This window comes from Dama dama, chromosome 28, assembly GCF_033118175.1.
Source record: "Dama dama isolate Ldn47 chromosome 28, ASM3311817v1, whole genome shotgun sequence".
Taxonomy (NCBI): Eukaryota; Metazoa; Chordata; class Mammalia; order Artiodactyla; family Cervidae; genus Dama; species Dama dama.
Genome location: NC_083708.1, coordinates 18770237 through 18788344, shown reverse-complemented (window position 1 = coordinate 18788344; position 18108 = coordinate 18770237). Strand labels below are relative to the sequence as shown.

Genomic DNA, 18108 nt, shown 5'->3' with positions numbered 1-18108 from the left:
GTCCAGCTCTGAGCTGTGCACACAAACTTTAACGAAGGGTTAAAGTTATTCCTGGAGGCTCTGGCCCTTCATTTCCTTCTGTAGTTTAAAGAAAGACGGCTTTAGCTTCCTCTGGCTATTTTCAGCAAGAAAATTCTTCGATGTGGAGATGGCAAGAAATGCCCCAAGGCTCTTTGGCCTTGACCAGCTCACCCAGACTGACTTGAGAATTCCATGATTCCTTGGAATTGTGACCCAGGTTCCTGCTAACCATTTGCCCTGACCCTCAAAAAGATTATTTGAGACCTTTAAGCTATTGTCATGAGGCAGCGTCCGCATAAGGCAGCAAATTAGAGACAAGCTTGAGTTCCTTTTTTATTTTCTTTCATGAGTATTCTTGCATATCCATTATATATTAGGTGGTACACTGTCCTAATAGAAATAGAGCCATGAACAAAAGAGAACGGGTGGAGTATCTGCTCCTGGAACAATTTTAAACAAAGGAAGTTGTACAAAGTGAAATCCCCTTGAGGTCCGACTTTGGCTGGTGAGGAGTAGAGTACCAGGTGCATGTGTGTTTTTCTGAAATACGTAGAGCATTTCTGCTCTTAGAAATTTTCTTTGCCGTCTCCTTTGCTGTGAACTTGTACCATCCTTGAGGAAGAAGATTTCCTTGAGAAATTCTAATCTCAACAGGTTCTCTAAATTTGTAAACTTCCAAATGAAAAGAGCTTTTTACTCTTATTTAAATCTTTCAGCGATGTGCATTTCATAGATCAATCCTTGTGTTTATTACAGGTAAAAGGAAGCTGTGGCTGTTAACTGCCTAAGATTTGTAGTCATTCTCTTTTCTAACATAGTAACCAGGGAGAAGACTCCTGCTATTTCAGTTTCTGCACAATTATATAAGTCTCTTTTTGTATAAATTTATAAGCTTCGGTTCCGTTTGTAAGAAATGCGCGTCAGACTGGACTGGTTCTGAAATAGCACTTCAGTGCTCCTGCTGCCCATTTTATAATAGAAGTAGATGATGGTTTGGGTCGGAGCCTAAATGCATCTTCCTTGCCTTGCCCACGGCACCCTCCGCTGCTAGAGGCCATTTCTTTGAACAGTGCACCTGCACCTCTTTACAAACACTTTTTCTGGAATGTTCCAGTGCTCAGGGCACTTGGGGTTATGTTTCACTGTGCTCACCAGGGGTGGAGGTGGGGGATTAATGGGACTCATGCGTTCTATTCTTTGAACAAAGTAAGACAGTAAGAATGAATTTTTTAAAAATCAGCTTGATTGTGCATAATCACGAAAAATTATGTTTTGTGTTTCTTTTCCTTTTGTAGCCCACCAGACGGTCTGCCAGGTTGTCAGCGGTGAGTACTTTGGGCCCCACTGTTGTTAGCTCTTATGAACACACACTCCTGTCCACGGCAGCAAATTGAAGACTAAGGTGGTGTTTCTCTTGAGCTTTGTTTAATTTCCTTTTTGGAAATTGCCTGGGTCAGAATTTCGAGCAGGTTGGACAAGTGTTGCCAAGCAATTCACTTGATCAGGTGCGCTGGTGAAGAACAGTGGCCAGCCCAGCGAGCAAGCATACGAAGCCCAGGGAGTTGTTTGCCATGGCTGGAGCCGCGCGATGAAGAGTGACGTTATTAGCAAAGCCCTCATCTCCTATCCTACACCTGATGTTCCAAAGGAGACAAGAAGTCTTGATTCTCTCTCCACGAGAAAAGAGAAAGTCCATACCGTAGTCAGAATGTTCTGAAAGTCGTCTCAAGCCATAGGCTGTAGCCTCACTTCAGAACTAGACAATCTTTAAAAAAGGAACCATTTCCACTCTGCCACCTGGGGTCTCCCTCTCTGGGCCAAGCCTATGGAAGAGTCGTGGGTTAAGATCATTGAAGCTGGGATGGGCAGTGATCAAGCCTTGACAAGACTGTGCCCCAGCCCTCCTCACCCCGCCGTGCTCCTCCCACCCACCCTGCTCATGTGCCCGGCCTCCTCCTCCCGAGACAGGTCAGCCCGGCTCTCTGGAGGGGGACTTGCGCTGCCCAGTGAGGTGCAGTGGGGAAGGCACTGACCTCTTGGCTAACAGCCCGTACTAGATGGTACTGGGACCTTCAGGGAAGCCTGGCTTTCTTCCTTAGGCACACCTGTGCCTGGAACAATGCAGGGAATCCAAGCTGTGAAATGGATATTGCAAACTTTTCACAAATTAAAAAAAATATATCAGTTTCTGGCTTTTCTTCTCAATATATTTTTGCTAAACTTGTTTCACAAATTTAAAAAGAAAAGGAAAGAAATAGGTACTGGAACCATTCTCAAGTTTGGAAGTATAGCCAGGTTTAGGTTGGGTTGAGCCAGTGATCCACACGTGTGCATGCTAAGTCACTTCTGGCGTGTCTGACTCTTTGTAACCCCATGGACTGCAGCCCGCCAGGCTCCTCTGTCCATGGGGTGCTCCAGGCAAGAATACTGGAGCGGGTTGCCATTTTCTCCTCCAGGGGATCTTCCTGACCCAAGGATCATGTCTCCTGTGTCTCCTGCATTGGCAGGCAGGTTCTTTACCCCTAGAGCCACATGAGCCCCAACCTAAGAAGCAACATCAGAGTCACCTGGAAGGTTAAGACCTGGGAGGTGTGTTTGTATGTATACATAGTTAATCCAGATTCTGCTGCAATACCAATACAATACACCAACACAAAAGGTTATGCTTGTCCAGTGGTGTAATTTTCACCATGGTTGAAACACTATGTCTTAACTCTTTTCGATGTCACTGTAGTTTATGCTGAAAGCCTAAATCCATTGTATTGCATGGATATCTAGCCTATCAAGGGGGGTAGACGTTTAAGTCAAAAACTGAAATATAAAACAAGGCCTTTCCTGAGCACCAGGGTCCAGCAATATAACACCTTCCACTGACATCATGACCTCAGTGCTGATGCAGAGCCTCGGAAGCCAGTGGGATTACAGGCTACAAAAACATCACCATTTCCTGTCCCATTAAAACGCTAATACTGAGTTTAGGGGGAAAAGGTCCATCTTGCTGTAAATTGAGAAAACAAGGACATGTTAGTACAATGTATCGAAGCCTGAAGTAAAATGTTTTATATCATGAAAATTTAGGAGCTATGCAAGCTGATATATTTGGGGAGCAAATTTATGGTGGTCAGAAGATTAAGGAAAATAGCCCCTGCTTTTCAACCTCACTTCCCTTTTCTTATTTGAGAGGTTATGTCCAAAGACCCCTTCCGGAATTGAACTGATTATAATTTCAGTTTATGACCTTAATGGAAAGGGCCGGATTCGGTATGATCCTGAACACATGGCGTCACTGGGGAAGAACACATGTTTTTCTCCATGGGGGGGGGGGGGGGAGGGGGATGGGGGTGGGGTGGCCTAGAAGGTACTCTGGGCAGTGTTTTCTGCTTAAAAACCATGCTCCCTGGTGCCAGGAGAGAGGTATAATTTTTTCCTAGCTTGATGAGCAAGAAATATTTGCCCTAAGATAGCTTTAGAAAAACCACAGGTTTAAACTCCCCCCCCCCCCCCCCGTCTCCTTGTACCCATCTCAGGCCCTTAGGAAGCAGCCGGGCTAAAGCCTTGTGTGGAGGGGCATGGGGCCACTCCTGCTCCCAGGAGTGGGGAGAAACACACAAGGCAAGAAAAACAAGAAATCGCCTGGTGGGCCCTCTGGCTAATAAGGTCTGTGAAAGATCTTGAACTTTGGGAGCTAACAGTATACGTTGTGGGCTTCCCAGGTGGCGCTAGTGCTAAAGAACCTGCCTGCCAGTGCAGGAGATATAAGAGACACAGGTTCGATCCCTGGGTCGGGAAGATCCCCTGGGGGAGGGCGCAGCAACCCACTCCAGTATTCTTGCCTGGAGAATTCCACGGACAGAGGAGCCTGGCGGGCTACAGTCCATAGGGTCGCAAAGAGTCGGACACGGCTGAAGTGACTGAGCACGCACACACACAGTAAACGTTGCATCATTATAATTGTGTTCCTAATAACAGACTCTAGGGAGCCCGGGGTCTGGGTGGCCAGGAGATTCTGTTCACCTTGAACTGGCCTTGGAAGAGAAACGTAGGAAGAAGCTCAAGCTCAGGCACTTGAAACCCACATCAGAGGTGGGAGAATTTGGAACCGGTTTTGGAATACTTCATGGGCAGCTCTCTTGATTTCCAGATGGGCCTTGCCTGTAATGGTGCTAGGATTTCTAGACTGTTTGGAAGGCCGGTGTGAACCAAATCCACAGCGTCACTTGGCCGAGGGCCTGAGTCGTTCCTCTTGCTGCATTGCTGTGATAAAAGGAAATAAAGAGACATCAGACAGAAGCTTAAATGTGTTCCCAGAGAGTTGTTCTGGCCCAGGGAATAGTGAATTGACTTTCAGATCTCACCTGTCGTTGACTTGAGAACCCAGGATGAAGATAGTCATAAAATGGGGAGGTCTTTTTGCTGGTGCTGAAAAGAGGATGACATTTTTTTCTTTTGAAATGAATGTCATAGTCAAAATGGACTGTTGTCTTTGGCAGTCTTGTTGCTGTTTCCTTTGGTGCTGAGGGTTGTCTTTTTCAGTATTTGTATAACTTCATTTATCTTTGCAGAAACCTGCTCCCCCCAAACCTGAACCTAAACCAAGAAAAACATCTGCTAAGGTAAGAGGTGCTCCCTCCCCCGCTTTGGCTTTTTCAACAGTGAATAAATTATAATTCCATGTCCCAGAGTCATCCGAGGAAAGATCACATTTAATGATTCAGGCTCAGTGCCTGGACTAGAAAACTCACCCGAGCTGGAGACAGGCTTTCTCAAGAAGCAGAGAGCACAGTTTTTACACTTTACTGGGAGTGTGTTTTCCGTTTGGTCCATACAGCAAAGGAAGTCAGAGCATATGGTGCTCTGAGAAGCCTCATGTCCAAGGTGGAGTTTGGTCGCTGTCTCATGAAACACACAGTTCAGATGGATCTCCAGAGCAGTGAGCCTGGGCCTGCAGCCAACAGCTGGTGGAGGACTTGTGAGGGGCTTCTGGCTTCCTAGAACTGGTCTTAGGAGGCCAGTCTGCTGAGTATTAATTAATTAATACTACCAAATAATTAAGGCTTCCTTGGTAGCTCAGACGGTAGAGAGTCTGCCTGCAATGCAGGTAAGTAAGTGTAAGTGAAAGGCGCGCAGTCGTGTCTGACTCTGTGTGACCCCGTGGACTATACAGTCCATGGAGTTCTCCAGGCCAGAATACTGGAGTGGGTAGCCTTTCCCTTCTCCAGGGGATCTTCCCAACCCAGGGATCGAACCCAGGTCTCCCGCACTGCAGGTGGATTCTTTACTAGCTGAGCCACCAGGGAAACAGGAGACCTGGGCTTGATCCCTGGGTCAGGAAGATCCCCTGGAGAAGGGAATGGCCGCCCATTCCAGTATTCTTGCCTGGGGAATCACGTGGACAGAGGAACCTGGCAGGCAGCATCCCACGGGGTCTCAAAGAGTCGGACACGACTGAGCGACTAACACACACAGTAGTAATAATAACACACAGCAAATAAATCAGCAAACAGTTATATTGCCCTTGTCCTATGTGTGTGTGTTTCAGTAGCTTCAGTCAGGTCCAACTCTTTGTGGCCCTATGAACTGTAGCCCGCCAGACTCCTCTGTCCATGGGGATTCTCCAGGCAAGAATACTGGAGTGGGTGGCTATTTCCTTCCCCAAGGGATCCTCCTGACCCACGGATCGAATCCACGTTCTCCTCCAGCTCCTGCATTGCAGGCAGATTCTTTACCCACTGAGCCACCTGGGAAGCCTCTTGTCCCATGCCAGACCCTCATCCTATGCACGGGCTTCCCTGGTAGCTCAGCGGGTAAAGAATCCGCCTGCAATGCAGGAGGCCTGGGTTTGATCCCTGGGCTGGGAAGATCCCCTGGAGAAGGGAAAGGCTACCCACTCCAGTATTCTGGCCTGGAGAATTCCATGGATTGTGTAGTCTCGGGTCACAAAGTCAGACACGACTGAGCGCTGTTCACTTTCATCCTATGCATAGACACTCACATCAGAGGTAGGGACACATATTCTGTTTGGCAGATGAGGAAATTGCAGTGCAGAATTATCAGGGGTAGGAAGTTTACCCCCAAACGGCTTTTCTTTACTCTGCCCTTCAGAGCGTCATCCCTTGTTGTGTGTGCATTGTTTGAAATGATGTGTATTGAGGTGTGAAAAGGCGATTGTGAAGCAGAACTCATTTCTGTGGCTTTGGTGTTTTTTGGGGGGGGCAGTGGGGGTCACACCTCATTGCCTGTGGGATCTGGAATCTTAGTTCCCAAACCAGAGATGGAACCTGGGCCCCCTGCTTTGGGAGTGCATTAGAGTCTTAACTGCTGGACCACCAGGGCAGTCCCGGCTTGGTCTTAAAATCAGGAATTTTTCTTCCTCTGGGCCTGCCTTCTCCAGGGCTCTCCCAGCTTGTAGCCCCAGGTCCTCACGTGCAGTGTTTCTCTCGCTGGGTCTGCCCTGACTTCACTGTGTCCCCCTGCAGCTGCTCTCCCCACGGCAGGACCGCTTCTCACTGTATCAAGAGAGGATGCTCACCAGACACACACTTGAGAAGTCAAAGTCCAGTGGATTTCCTAAGTTGCCTGTTCCGTTTCCACGGGAGCCTCCGAGTAACCCACTCACAGCTCAGCGGAACCGGATTCCCGTTTTCCCCCGAGAGCCACCCCGTCACCCCTGTTTGTGCTTCCCCTGTGTTTGGATGGAGGCTGGCTGAGTTTCCACCACCTCCCACCCTGTCTCACACACTCTGTCTCCTTGTGCTTTGATCCTCTATTAGAAAGAACCGGCAACAAAGGTTAGCAAAGGTGTTAAAGGGAAGAAGGAGGAGAAGCAGGAAGCTGGGAAGGACGGTACCGCAGCACCGGCTGAAAATGGTGACACTCAAGCTGAAGAGGTACTTTCCCCAACACCTCCCGCCGATTGAATCAGTGTCTTGAAAGCAATTGCTGGATCCTTCAGCCGGCGACCGCACATTCATAATGTGTCTCTTTATTGCCTGTAATGTGATTGCAGATCCACATCTCTCGCTCAACTGTTAATGTCTCAGCCTCCAGAGGTACCCCACCCAGCACACTGTCAGTAAAGGGGCAGATTGAAACAGTGAGAGTTAAGGGTACAGTAGACAATTCTGCACGTTTGCAGTGACTAGCATCAGATAGCAGTGTGGTGGTGTTCTTTTTCTTTAATCATGAACCGCGGGAGCCCCGCAGGCAAAGCTTCTGTGGTCGTTTGCAAAGCAGAAAGCAACAAATGCAGCCAAGTGTTCGTGTCATATAGCCCTGCCCTGTCTGTTTTTACACCCAGAGTTGACTTGGTTTTGCAGTAGAGCCGCTAAAAACAGATGTTCCAAACTGTGCGTGTTGCTCGGGTGGAGTCTTCTTTGGCTTATGGTAGTTTTAATAGTAACTGTCTTTTTTGTCTTCCTTTCTTTTTTCACAGGCACAGAAAACTGAATCTGTAGCTAACGAGGGAGAATGAATGGTCATGAAAATTGGGGTTGATTTTATGTACCTCTTGGGACAACTTTTAAAAGCTATTTTTACCGAGTATTTTGTAAATGCTAATTTTTTAGGACTCTACTAGTTGGCATACAAAAATATATAAGGATGGACATTTTACCTTCTCATAGTCGTGCTTTTTGGAAATTTCCATCATCCTTGAGTAAAATAAATACCGGTTTAATATTGGAAGCTGTCTGTAAAATTGATTCAGCATTCCATGCACTCGCTTTAAAAATTTAGTCCTGTGCATACTGTGGTGCTTTTACTGTGCGTATTTGGATTTTTTCATGCCGTTTTTCTAGAGCAATAATCAGTGGTGCTTTTGTACCTAGGTTTTATGTGATTTTAATGAAACATGGATAGTTGTGGCCACCTGCTGATTATTTGTGGTTTAAAATAAAAGGTTTTCCTGCCTGCAAACTACCTGCCTCTTATAGTGTCTTTGCTAAATTTAGGCAGTGTTTCATTTTCTTGTTGCAGAAGATGGAAAGAATTTGTACAGTCTGTCCCATCATGGTCCCTCTAATAATTCATATAGGGTTGTTTCTTAATTTTCTGGCCATTAAAAATGATATTTTAATAGAATCATCTATGAGTGCCAGTGTAGAATTACTTCTGATATCCTTTATACCAGAAGGCCAGCAATAGTCACCATATAATAAAACTTAATGCAACATTATTTTGTTGAACTCCTTATAAGTCGCTTTAGTCGTGTCCAGCTCTGTGACCCTGTGGTCAGTAAGAGGAGCCCACCAGGCTCCTCTGTCCATGGGATTCTCCAGGCAAGAACACTGGAGTGGGTTGTCGTTTTCTGCTCCAGGGGATCTTCCTAACCCAGGAGTGGAACCCACGTCACTTACATATCCTGCATTGGCAGGCAGGTTCTTTACCACTAGTGCCACCTGGGAAGCCAATAGTAAGTTACACTCATGTTAAAATGCTTTCCCATTCGTTGAGAATTTCACAGTTTTTTTTACCCAAGTGACCACATTTGGAAAAGGAGTTGGCTTAGGTGTTATTAGAGCACTCTCTAGGCTAAGAAGTAGGAGAGTGTGTGACTTACTCCACGCCCTCAGGAAAAAGAACAATCCGGACATGAACCTGATCATTTGAAATGCATCCGCCTTAGTCTCTTTGAGCTGCTGTAACAAAATAACCACCAACTGGGTGGCTTATAAACAGCAGAAATTTCTTTCTCACAGTTCTGGAGGCTGGAAGTCTGCGATCAAGTGCCAGCAGGATCGAGCGAGGCCCCCCTCAGATCTGAGACTTCTCACTGTGTCCACACATGGGGGAAGGGGCTGGGGGTCTCTCTTATGCACTGATGCCATTCATGGGGCCTCCAGCCTCAGGACTTAAGCTCTTCCCAGAGGCCTCACCTCCTACTACCATCATCTTTGGGAGTTGGAATTTCAACATAGGAACTTTGGGAGGACACAAACATTCAGGCCATAGCAGTGTCTTTCTGTTTCTGGAAGGACAGAGGAGCGGAAGAGCTGTTTTCTAAATGCAAATTTGTTTGTTTGCATTCCTGAGAAGTTGGGTAACTGCATGAACACCCCAAGAAAAGCTGAAATCTTCGGATTCCTCTTGGATGAAAAACTGGAGAATAGTTATTGCCTGTGCTGCTCTGGGACTCTTGCACAAAGGCTGTTGTTCCTAGGGCCTTCCATGCTTTTCTCTTACCAACTAAAACAAGCTCCCTCCTCCGAGGTATAGTTTCAGGACTCAGAATTTACACCTGTGTCATTGTCCCAAGTTTGGCATTAATCTCCTGCAGATAGGAACCGTATTATATAGAGGATAATCTCATGTATAGTTTCTGATTATGAAATGTACCTTGACTGATGAGGGTTAGATATGCCAAGAACTTTTACCCCAAAGGAAAATAGCTGGTATCCTATGACCACTTGACAAAAATATTTTCATCATGCAGTTAATATACAGTTGAAGTACATTTCTGGCTAGCTTCCCGTTCTGAAGTGAAGTGTAAACTTCATAGGTTTACATTTAATTTCTAAAGTGCTGCTGGTGATCTTTTAAAAAAAAAAAAAAAAATTACAAAGACATATAAAGTCAAACTCCTTTTTCTCCTTTGTATCCCCCACAGATAATCACTGTCCATCATTTTCCCTATTTTACTGTGTGTATATGTGCATATATAAGCACTTGTGTGCACATGTACATATGTGCATATAATTTTAAAAGAAGGAATCATACTATGCATTCTGTTTTTAATTTAATTCAACCAATAGGATATAAAGACTATCTCTAACAGTGCAGCATCGCCAGTAGTGCTGCAGTAACCATTCTTGTACACAGAAAGTTTTGCCTACTTAGATATTTCAACTCAAATAATTTCCTAGAAGTGGAATGTCTGAATCAAAGGGAATGTACATTCGATGTTCTCACTGTTGTCGAATAAGTGGTCCCTATCCACTTCCATCAAGAGCATATAAATGCCATTTCTTCCTGCGTTTGTCAGCACCCTTATTTTGGTTAGTCTCATAAGTGAAAAATATGCTGGACTGTCTTACCTTTTAAATTTGTTACTAGTAAAACTGAGCATTTCCTATGTTTAACGTCACTTTAATTTCTTCTATGAATTGTGATATTTTTCTCTTGGGGCATCAGTGTGTTTTAAATCCTTATTTGCCATGGCCACTGCTGTCATTCCTTTTAATTCTGACACAGAGGGGTTCTGTAGGCCATTGGTGTACGTCTCTTAAAGTTATGGGTATTATTACTAGCACATGGAATACTGCAGAGCAGACAGCCACCAAAATAACACAGGAAGCCCGCATTGCTTCCCAAGAACTTGAAGACCTAAGGATAAGCCAAGGGTATGAGTGTGCTGCCTGCAAATGCAGTGAAAGTTTGGGAATCCCATCCACTGCCACACTGCTTACCCCTTCAGTGAACGTACACAAGTTGGAAAAACAGGCATCCTCCAAAATGCTTGTCTGTGTTCTGCTGCGCTGTGCTCAGTTCTGCCCAACTCTTTGCGACCCCATGGGCTCTGACCAGGCTCCCCTGTCCTTGGGATTTCCCAGGAAACAATACTGGAGTGAGTCACCAATTTCTACTCCAGGGAAAATGGCAACCCATTTTCCCAGGCAAGAATACTGGAGTGGGTTACCATTTCCCGATCTAGGTATCGAACCTGTGTCTCTTGCATCTCCCGCATTGGCAGGCAGATTCTTTACCACTGAACCACCTGGAAAGCCCACTTGTCTGCCTAACCTACTGGAAAATCATAACTCTTTGGATGTACGGTGACTTTGAGTCAAATCGCATGGCCTTATGGTTGAGCAGTGCACTGCTTGTCCAGTCGTAAGGGGTAGTCCTAAAATTCTCCCTGAGGCTGGCCCATGGATTGTGGTAGAATAAGAGTGGGCTTTGAGAAGCAAGTGGCTCTGTAATTCTCATTTTTATGTTCTGTGAAAAGATCGTGTGAACTGAAAAGTCAAGATACATCAGATACATCAGCCCAACAGTAGGTGCACTGTTTTATAACATCTTGGGTGGACGTTAAAATGATTAAGGATTTTGAAACAGGTTTATGAAACGAAAGTTTTTTTCCCTGTCGTCAAATTTTAGGAGATGTTTTTCTCAGCTAGAGGTACAAGTGCTGTCCTTCAGGTTTCCAATCCCAGCAGATATAAGGAGGCCATCTCAATTTTTAGCTGTCACCTATGCTAATATATCTCTTTGAATGCCTCTCTCTTAATTGTGAGCTCTGAACTTTTATTATTTTCTATTATTTTATCCAGAACACATATGTAAAATATCTTGCAATAATTATAATGATTAAGATAATAATTATAAGTAGCCACAATTTATTTACTACTCTGTAATAAGCACTTTTCATAAATTAATTTGGGAGAAAATTTGTGAATTCTTGAAATATATTAACATGATGCTCCTATGCCTCAGTAAAAATGAGCCTTTTTTTCCAATGCCAAGTCGAGGTTCAGGCTCTTTTAAAACTGCAAAGGGAATTTGGGATTATACATCTCTCCCTTGTATGAGAAGAGAAAGTGAAAGCTGGTTTTAAGATGATATTTATGAGTAAGCTTCATGACCTTGATGAGGCAACGGTTTCTTAAGTATGAGAGTCTAAGCACAGCAACCAAATAAAAAACTAGATAAATTGGACATCAAAATTTAAAACTTCAAGAAAGGTACAATTCACAGAATGGGTGAAAATTTTTACAAATAATTTATCTGATAAGGACTTAGTATCCAGAACATAAAATTTTAAAACCCAACAATAAACAATTTTAAAATTTTAAATGGGCAAAGGATTTGAATAGACACACCTCCAGCAATATGTATCAATAGGCAATATTTAAATAAAGGGATGCTCAAAATTATTAGGGAAATGCAAGTCAAACTCATAAGGAGACAATACTTTGCAATCACTAGGATAACTTTTAAAAAATTGAAAACAAGTGTTGGAGAGCACCTGGTGAAATTGAAGCCTTCATTTGTTGCTGGTGGGAATGTAAAATGGTGCAGCATCTTTGGGGAACAGTTTTGGAAGCTCCTCGGAAAATGAAAGAGTTACCAAATGACCCAGGAGTTCTACCCCTAAGTATATATACCCAAGAAAATTGAAAACATATTCACTCAAAAACTGGTGCATGATATTTTATAGCAGTATTTTTTGTTTTCCCAAAGTGGAAGCAGTGTAGATGTCCATTCATTGATGAATGAATGAACAAAATGTGTGTCACAGTGGAATATTATTCAACCATATGAAAGGATGAGGTACTGATACATACTCTCACAAGGATGAACCTTGAAAACATCATGCTCAGTGAAAGAAGGCTGTCACAAAAAAAACAATTATATGATTTCATGCATGCAAAATGTCCAAAACTGACAAATTTATGACAGAAAATAGATTTCATGGTAGGTAGTGGGAGGGAAGAGTGGAAACTGACTGATAATGGAAACAGTTTCCTTTGGGGGAGATAATGAAAAGGTTCTGGAATTTAAAAGTGGTTGTACATGCTTGTAACTATACTAAAAACCACTGACTGTACACCATTAAAAATGACATTTATGAGGCTACTAAAAGCACAGGAATTCAGGAGGTCACCATTGCTCACCTATGTGAAGCCAGCCAGGTCATTTAACTTCTGCTTCTCAGTTTCTCATCCTTAAAATAGAGATAATATCTGTTCGACAAAGCTGTTGGTGATGAATGAGATAGTTACTATGAAATCACGTAATGCAGTGCCTGAAATGCAGTAGATTTTCCATAAATGCCAACTGAATGGAAATTGGATGAATACGAATGGGCCTTGTAGGTGTGGGCTGGTGCATATATCAGGTATGTCTGTCACAAGTGGTCTGTCTTAGGTCAGTGTGCAAAAGGAAAAATTATGCTTCATGTCAAAGGCAATATAATATAGTGGTTAAGCTTGCAAACTCTGAAACCAGACTGCCTAGGTTCAAATCCTGTCTTTCTTACTCTCCATGTAACCATGGATAGGTTACTTAGACTCTCTATACTCTGCATATCTTACAGTTCCTGTCTATAAACAAGAATAAAAATAGTTCAGTTCAGTCGCTCAGTCGTGTCCAATTCTTTGTGACCCCATGAATCGCAGCACGCCAGGCCTCCCTGTCCATCGCCAACTCCCGGAGTTTACTCAAACTCCATGTCCATGGAGTCGGAGATGCCATCCAGACATCTCATCCTCTGTCATCCCCTTCTCCTCCTGCCCCCAGTCCCTCCCAGTACTTACTTTATTGAGTGTTAAAAGTGTTAAATGATACAAGGTAAGTGTTTAGGAAGTATTAAGAGTCAAACCATGCAGCAGGTGAGATGTTAGTCCCTGGGTGGCCGTGACCGTTGTTCTTTCACCTTTGTCACGTATGGTAAAGGCAGAGTAAATATTTGTTGAACTCAATGTGGTCTTCAATAAACAGAAGAACCAAGCTCAGGATTTTATCATTGCTCTATGTGTCTCCAAATTAAGCTAATTGGACAGTGCAACCCAAACATATGAACCACAATTCAGGCTCATATTCCTTGGAATTAGTGCAAAAATTAAATCATCTTTATTTTGTGTGACTGTCGCTCAGTTGTGTCCAACTCTTCGTGACCCCATGGACTATACAGTCTATGGAATTCTCCAGGCCAGAATAATGGAGTTGGTAGCCTTTCCCTTCTCCAGGAGATCTTCCCAACCCAAGGATCAAACCCAGGTCTCCCACATTGCAGGTGGATTCTTTACCAGCTGAGCCACCAGGGAAGCCCAAGAATACTGGAATGGGTTATCTATCTCTTCTCCAGCAGATCTTCCCGACCAAGGAATTGAACTGGGGTCTCCTGAGTTGCAGGCAGGTTGTATTTAAAGCCTTTTAAAATCCAGTTTTGGGCTTCCCAGGTGACGCTAATGGTAAAGAACCTGTCTGCCAATGCAGGAGATATAGGAGACGTGGGTTCAATCTCTGGTTTGGGGAGATCCCCTGGAGGAGGGCATGGCAACCCACTCCAGTGTTCTTGCCTGGAGATTCCCATGGACAGAGGAGCATGGCAGGCTACAGTCCATGGGGTTGCAAAGAGTCAGACGAGACTGAAGCAACTTAGCACGCAGGCACATCATAACTTTAGGAACATCTTTTTTGGTTGTGGTACTATTCTTGGGACAATACCAGTTTGACCTGTGTACTCACATTTTCTTTTTTAATTTAGATCCAACTTGACTTTTCTACAAAAATTACACCATGTTCTGTGTAATACCTTTCTTTCTAGATTACAAATTGCTTAACAATTTAACAGGAAATATTCACATAGAGATAAATACACCTAGACCTAGGTTGGTGGGTCTCACTGAGTTGCTTGAAGCAAGATTATCAACTCTGAAGGTGGGAAGAACCCCTGAGATCATCTTACTCCCTTCTAAGGAGGTTTAAATCCCCTTTACAACATGACAAAGAGTTTCTTAGACTTACTGAGTTCCTTCAGTCTTGACATTATCACTCAAACAGCTCTGTTACAAAGTACTTTCTTATTGTTGAGCTAAGAACTGTATCCTTGTGGGTACCTGCTCAGTCGCTTCAGGTGTATCTGACTCTTTGCAATACTTTGGCTTGTAGCCCACCAGGCTCCTCTGTCCTTGGGATTCTCTAGGCAAAATCACTGGAGTGAGTTGCCGTGCCCTTCTCCAGGGCATCTTCCTGACACAAAGATTGAACCCACCACTCTTCAGTCTCCTGCATTGCAGGTGGATTCTTTACCCACTGAGCCACCTGGGAAGCCCTATCCTTGTACCTGCCAACTATTGATGTCAGGTCTCCCAGGATCAGGGACATAGAGAGCTAACATTCTTCATCCAGTGACCCTTCAAGTGTCTGAAGACACCTGTTGCATCCCCTTGGAAACACTTTGGTTTCTCGAACTCCTCTATAAAGATAGGAGGAAAGATCTCTTTTTAAAATATAAGGTACTTAAATTAGTCTCATAAATTCAGACTGATTGAGAAATGAGAGCAGAAAAATTTTAAAACAATCACATTAGGCCTAACTATGAAATGCCTATCTTATTTTCTCTTTGGACCTTCAAAAACAGCAATTTCGCATGATTCAACTGATCCTTTTCCCTCAGTCTTTCTCCTTTGTGGAAATTTGATTTAGTGTGTCTTCTATGAATTCATCCTGATTTGTAATAAGTATGTTTTCAGGACAAAGGACATATCAGGGTTGCACCAAAGTCTGTCTTCCACGTTCATCTATTCATCAAAAACATACTGAACATCTAAACGCTGGGCATTTTGCAAGGTATTAGGGATGCAGTGTTGAGAAGGTCATTGTCCTGATCTTACGGAGCTCAGAGTCTAGTGGGGAAGCTAACATTATTAGTTACTTAGTAACACAAATGTGTATTTATAAAAGCCATTACTGAATCCTAACCTTTTCCACTGTAAAACCTTCATATAATTACTCTAATGGATTTCATTTTGAGAACAGATTTTAGTCACAAACATACATAAAACTAAGTAAGTTAATTTACTGAATAGCACTTTAAAATATTATTTACCTGGTTGCTGTAGAGCGCCCATGAAAAATGACTCCTTGGACTTGGAATAAATGTTTAACTGTATTTCCAGGAAATAATTGATTTTGGATAATACTTCCTGTGGCTCTTCCACTGATGTCTTTTTGGGCTGGAAGACTCCAGCCCATCACTCAATGACCTGTGGAACTGGAGTGATTTGAAAGGCAAAACGGAATTTGGGGAGAATAGAGGATGGGAGGAAGGAAACTCAGGTGGAACTGACCTGTATGGATACTTTTATTTTTAGAGCCAAGTCTCCTTTGAATTCCAAAAGAATTGCTTTTTTATCTGTGAAATTTTTAAGGTCTTTTCATAGTAGGATCTAAATCAGGATAAGGTAAATGTTTACAGTATTCATTCATTCTTTTTGGTTGAATTCAGCTTGAGTAATTGGTAATGAACAGTGCTCTTAAAAACTGGTTTACTTAACATATACAAAGCCCCCAAGAACTACATTTAACCAGCAATTGCTGAGCTGCTGCTGTGTTCTGAGCACTTTGCTAAAGAATTGATAACAACCCAAGAAGAGATGTAATTTGGGGCTTCATTCTTACAAGTCCAGACAGACCTTTGGCCATATACACTTCCAGGTTTTTTGTTTTCTTTTCTTTTTTTTACCATGAGTTGAATAGTGATTAATCAAATTGTGTAAAATCTTCAGTTGATCAGTAGCTGTTGAGTGGCTACAGTGTCCCCATGACGGAAAGAAAGACTTGGACACTTGACTGATCTTTTCAGTCACAATGCATTGCTTTGTCCTTTTGCGTTCTTAGAGCACCTTCTTGACCTATATTTTACACTAATTCCATTCTGTCTGATACTATAATACCATAAAAGACTCCAGGGTAAAAAATCAATCATTATATATGTGTGCAATTCAGTCTAAAAAAGACTCTAGGAGACCAGAGCAGGGAACCATTTTGAGTAGCTGTGGAAGGATTATGGTGGATTATGCACATATGCTCCAGATGTTTGAAGGAGGTCTGGATGAGTCTTAAGAGTAGAAGGAGAACTTGTCAGATGGGGAACAACCTTTACAAGGCTGGAGGGAAGTACGTGGAATCACATCTGGAGTAGGTTCATCTCCTAAAACCATGTTTTGGGTACCCGAGCAAATAGATTCACTGTTTCCTGCTTCCATTTTTTTCTGCAAAATGATAGGTTGGGTTTGATTAATGGCTTTTTAAACCATTTTTCAAAGTAGTGCATGCTAAGTCGCTTCAGTTGTGTCTGACTCTTTGCAAACCCTTTGGACTGTAGCCTGCCAGGCTCCTGTGTTCATGGAATTCTGCAGGCAAGAATGCTGGAGTGGGTTGCCATGCCCTGCTTCAGGAGATCTTCCCAACTCAGGGGTCAAACCCGCATCTCCTACAGATCCTGCATTGCAGGCGGATTCTTTACCACTGAGCCACCAGGGGCAGTAGGACACCAATAATTCTTTTGGATGGTGGTGAGTAGACCCACCCTCACGGCCATCACCTCACCTCTTTGGGCGGCTCCTAAGGCTCATTGGGTGAGCCCACGGGACGCGATTTGAAGACTAATGAACCAGGGGAATCCTAAAGGCCTGAGAGAGAGTTTGACTCCTCCCAGCTATCAGTGTGCACAGTTAGTGCAGGAAAATGGAAAAATCCCGTGACTGGAGGAAAGGGTTGCTGGTGGGAAGCAGAGAGAGTTGGAGCTGGGCCTGGTACACAGTCAGCACTAAGGAGATGACATATCAGTGTCCATGGGAAGGTACTGTTGTAGGCTGGGAATGTGCTGTCCACGTGGTCAGAGAGGCCTTGAATTGTGGTCACCAGTGCTTAGCTTTGAAACATGGAGCCACCCTAGATTCTTCCATGGGGGATTGACAAAATGAACACGGTACGCAGGGAAAAGGAACCCAATAATGAACTGGATTCCTCACTGAACTATTTTCCTTTCATTAGAATGTAGTCTGGATATGGCATCTTATGGAACTATAGTTAGTTTTCTAAGGTAAAATATGGTATTGTAGTTATTCTTAGGAAATGTGTGGTGTGCTGCAGTTTTTTTGGTTTTGTTTTTTAGGGATGAAAGCGTGTGAGAGCTGCAACTTATTTTCAAGCAACTAAGATATAGAAATATAACTATATCTACATCTGAATTATTTGAAAATAAGTAGTATATTTAGTACATATATACATTATAGTGTATATAGTATATATAGTATATATATGGGGCTTCCCAGGTGGCACTACTGATAAAAAATCTGCCTGCCAAGAGACCTATGCGGGAGACCTAAGAAACCATTTTGATCCCTGGGTCAGAAAGATCCCCTGGAGTGGAAAGTGGCAGAGAAGGAGGACAGAGGAGCCTGAAAGGCTGCAGTCCATGAGGCTGCTAAGAGTCAGACACAACTGAGCACATAGTATACATATAATGTTTATGTACATATAATAATGTATATAATATATGAATATATAATGCATATATAATACATATGAATATATAATGCATATATAATACATATGAATATATAATGCATGTATATACAA

At 43.3% G+C, this 18108-nt stretch overlaps 1 protein-coding gene across 1 annotated transcript in view; it reads left to right on the top strand.

Moving 5' to 3' along the window:
- The window catches only part of HMGN3 (high mobility group nucleosomal binding domain 3), a 33513-nt gene extending 25578 nt beyond the window's left edge, over window positions 1-7935 (top strand). The window contains exons 3-6 of the mRNA XM_061131611.1: window positions 1317-1346; window positions 4584-4634; window positions 6792-6908; window positions 7454-7935. Of these exons, the coding sequence (XP_060987594.1) occupies window positions 1317-1346; window positions 4584-4634; window positions 6792-6908; window positions 7454-7492 (237 nt within the window). The 3' untranslated portion in view covers window positions 7493-7935. The remainder of the gene's footprint in view (window positions 1-1316; window positions 1347-4583; window positions 4635-6791; window positions 6909-7453) is intronic.
- Window positions 7936-18108: the final 10173 nt, after the last annotated feature.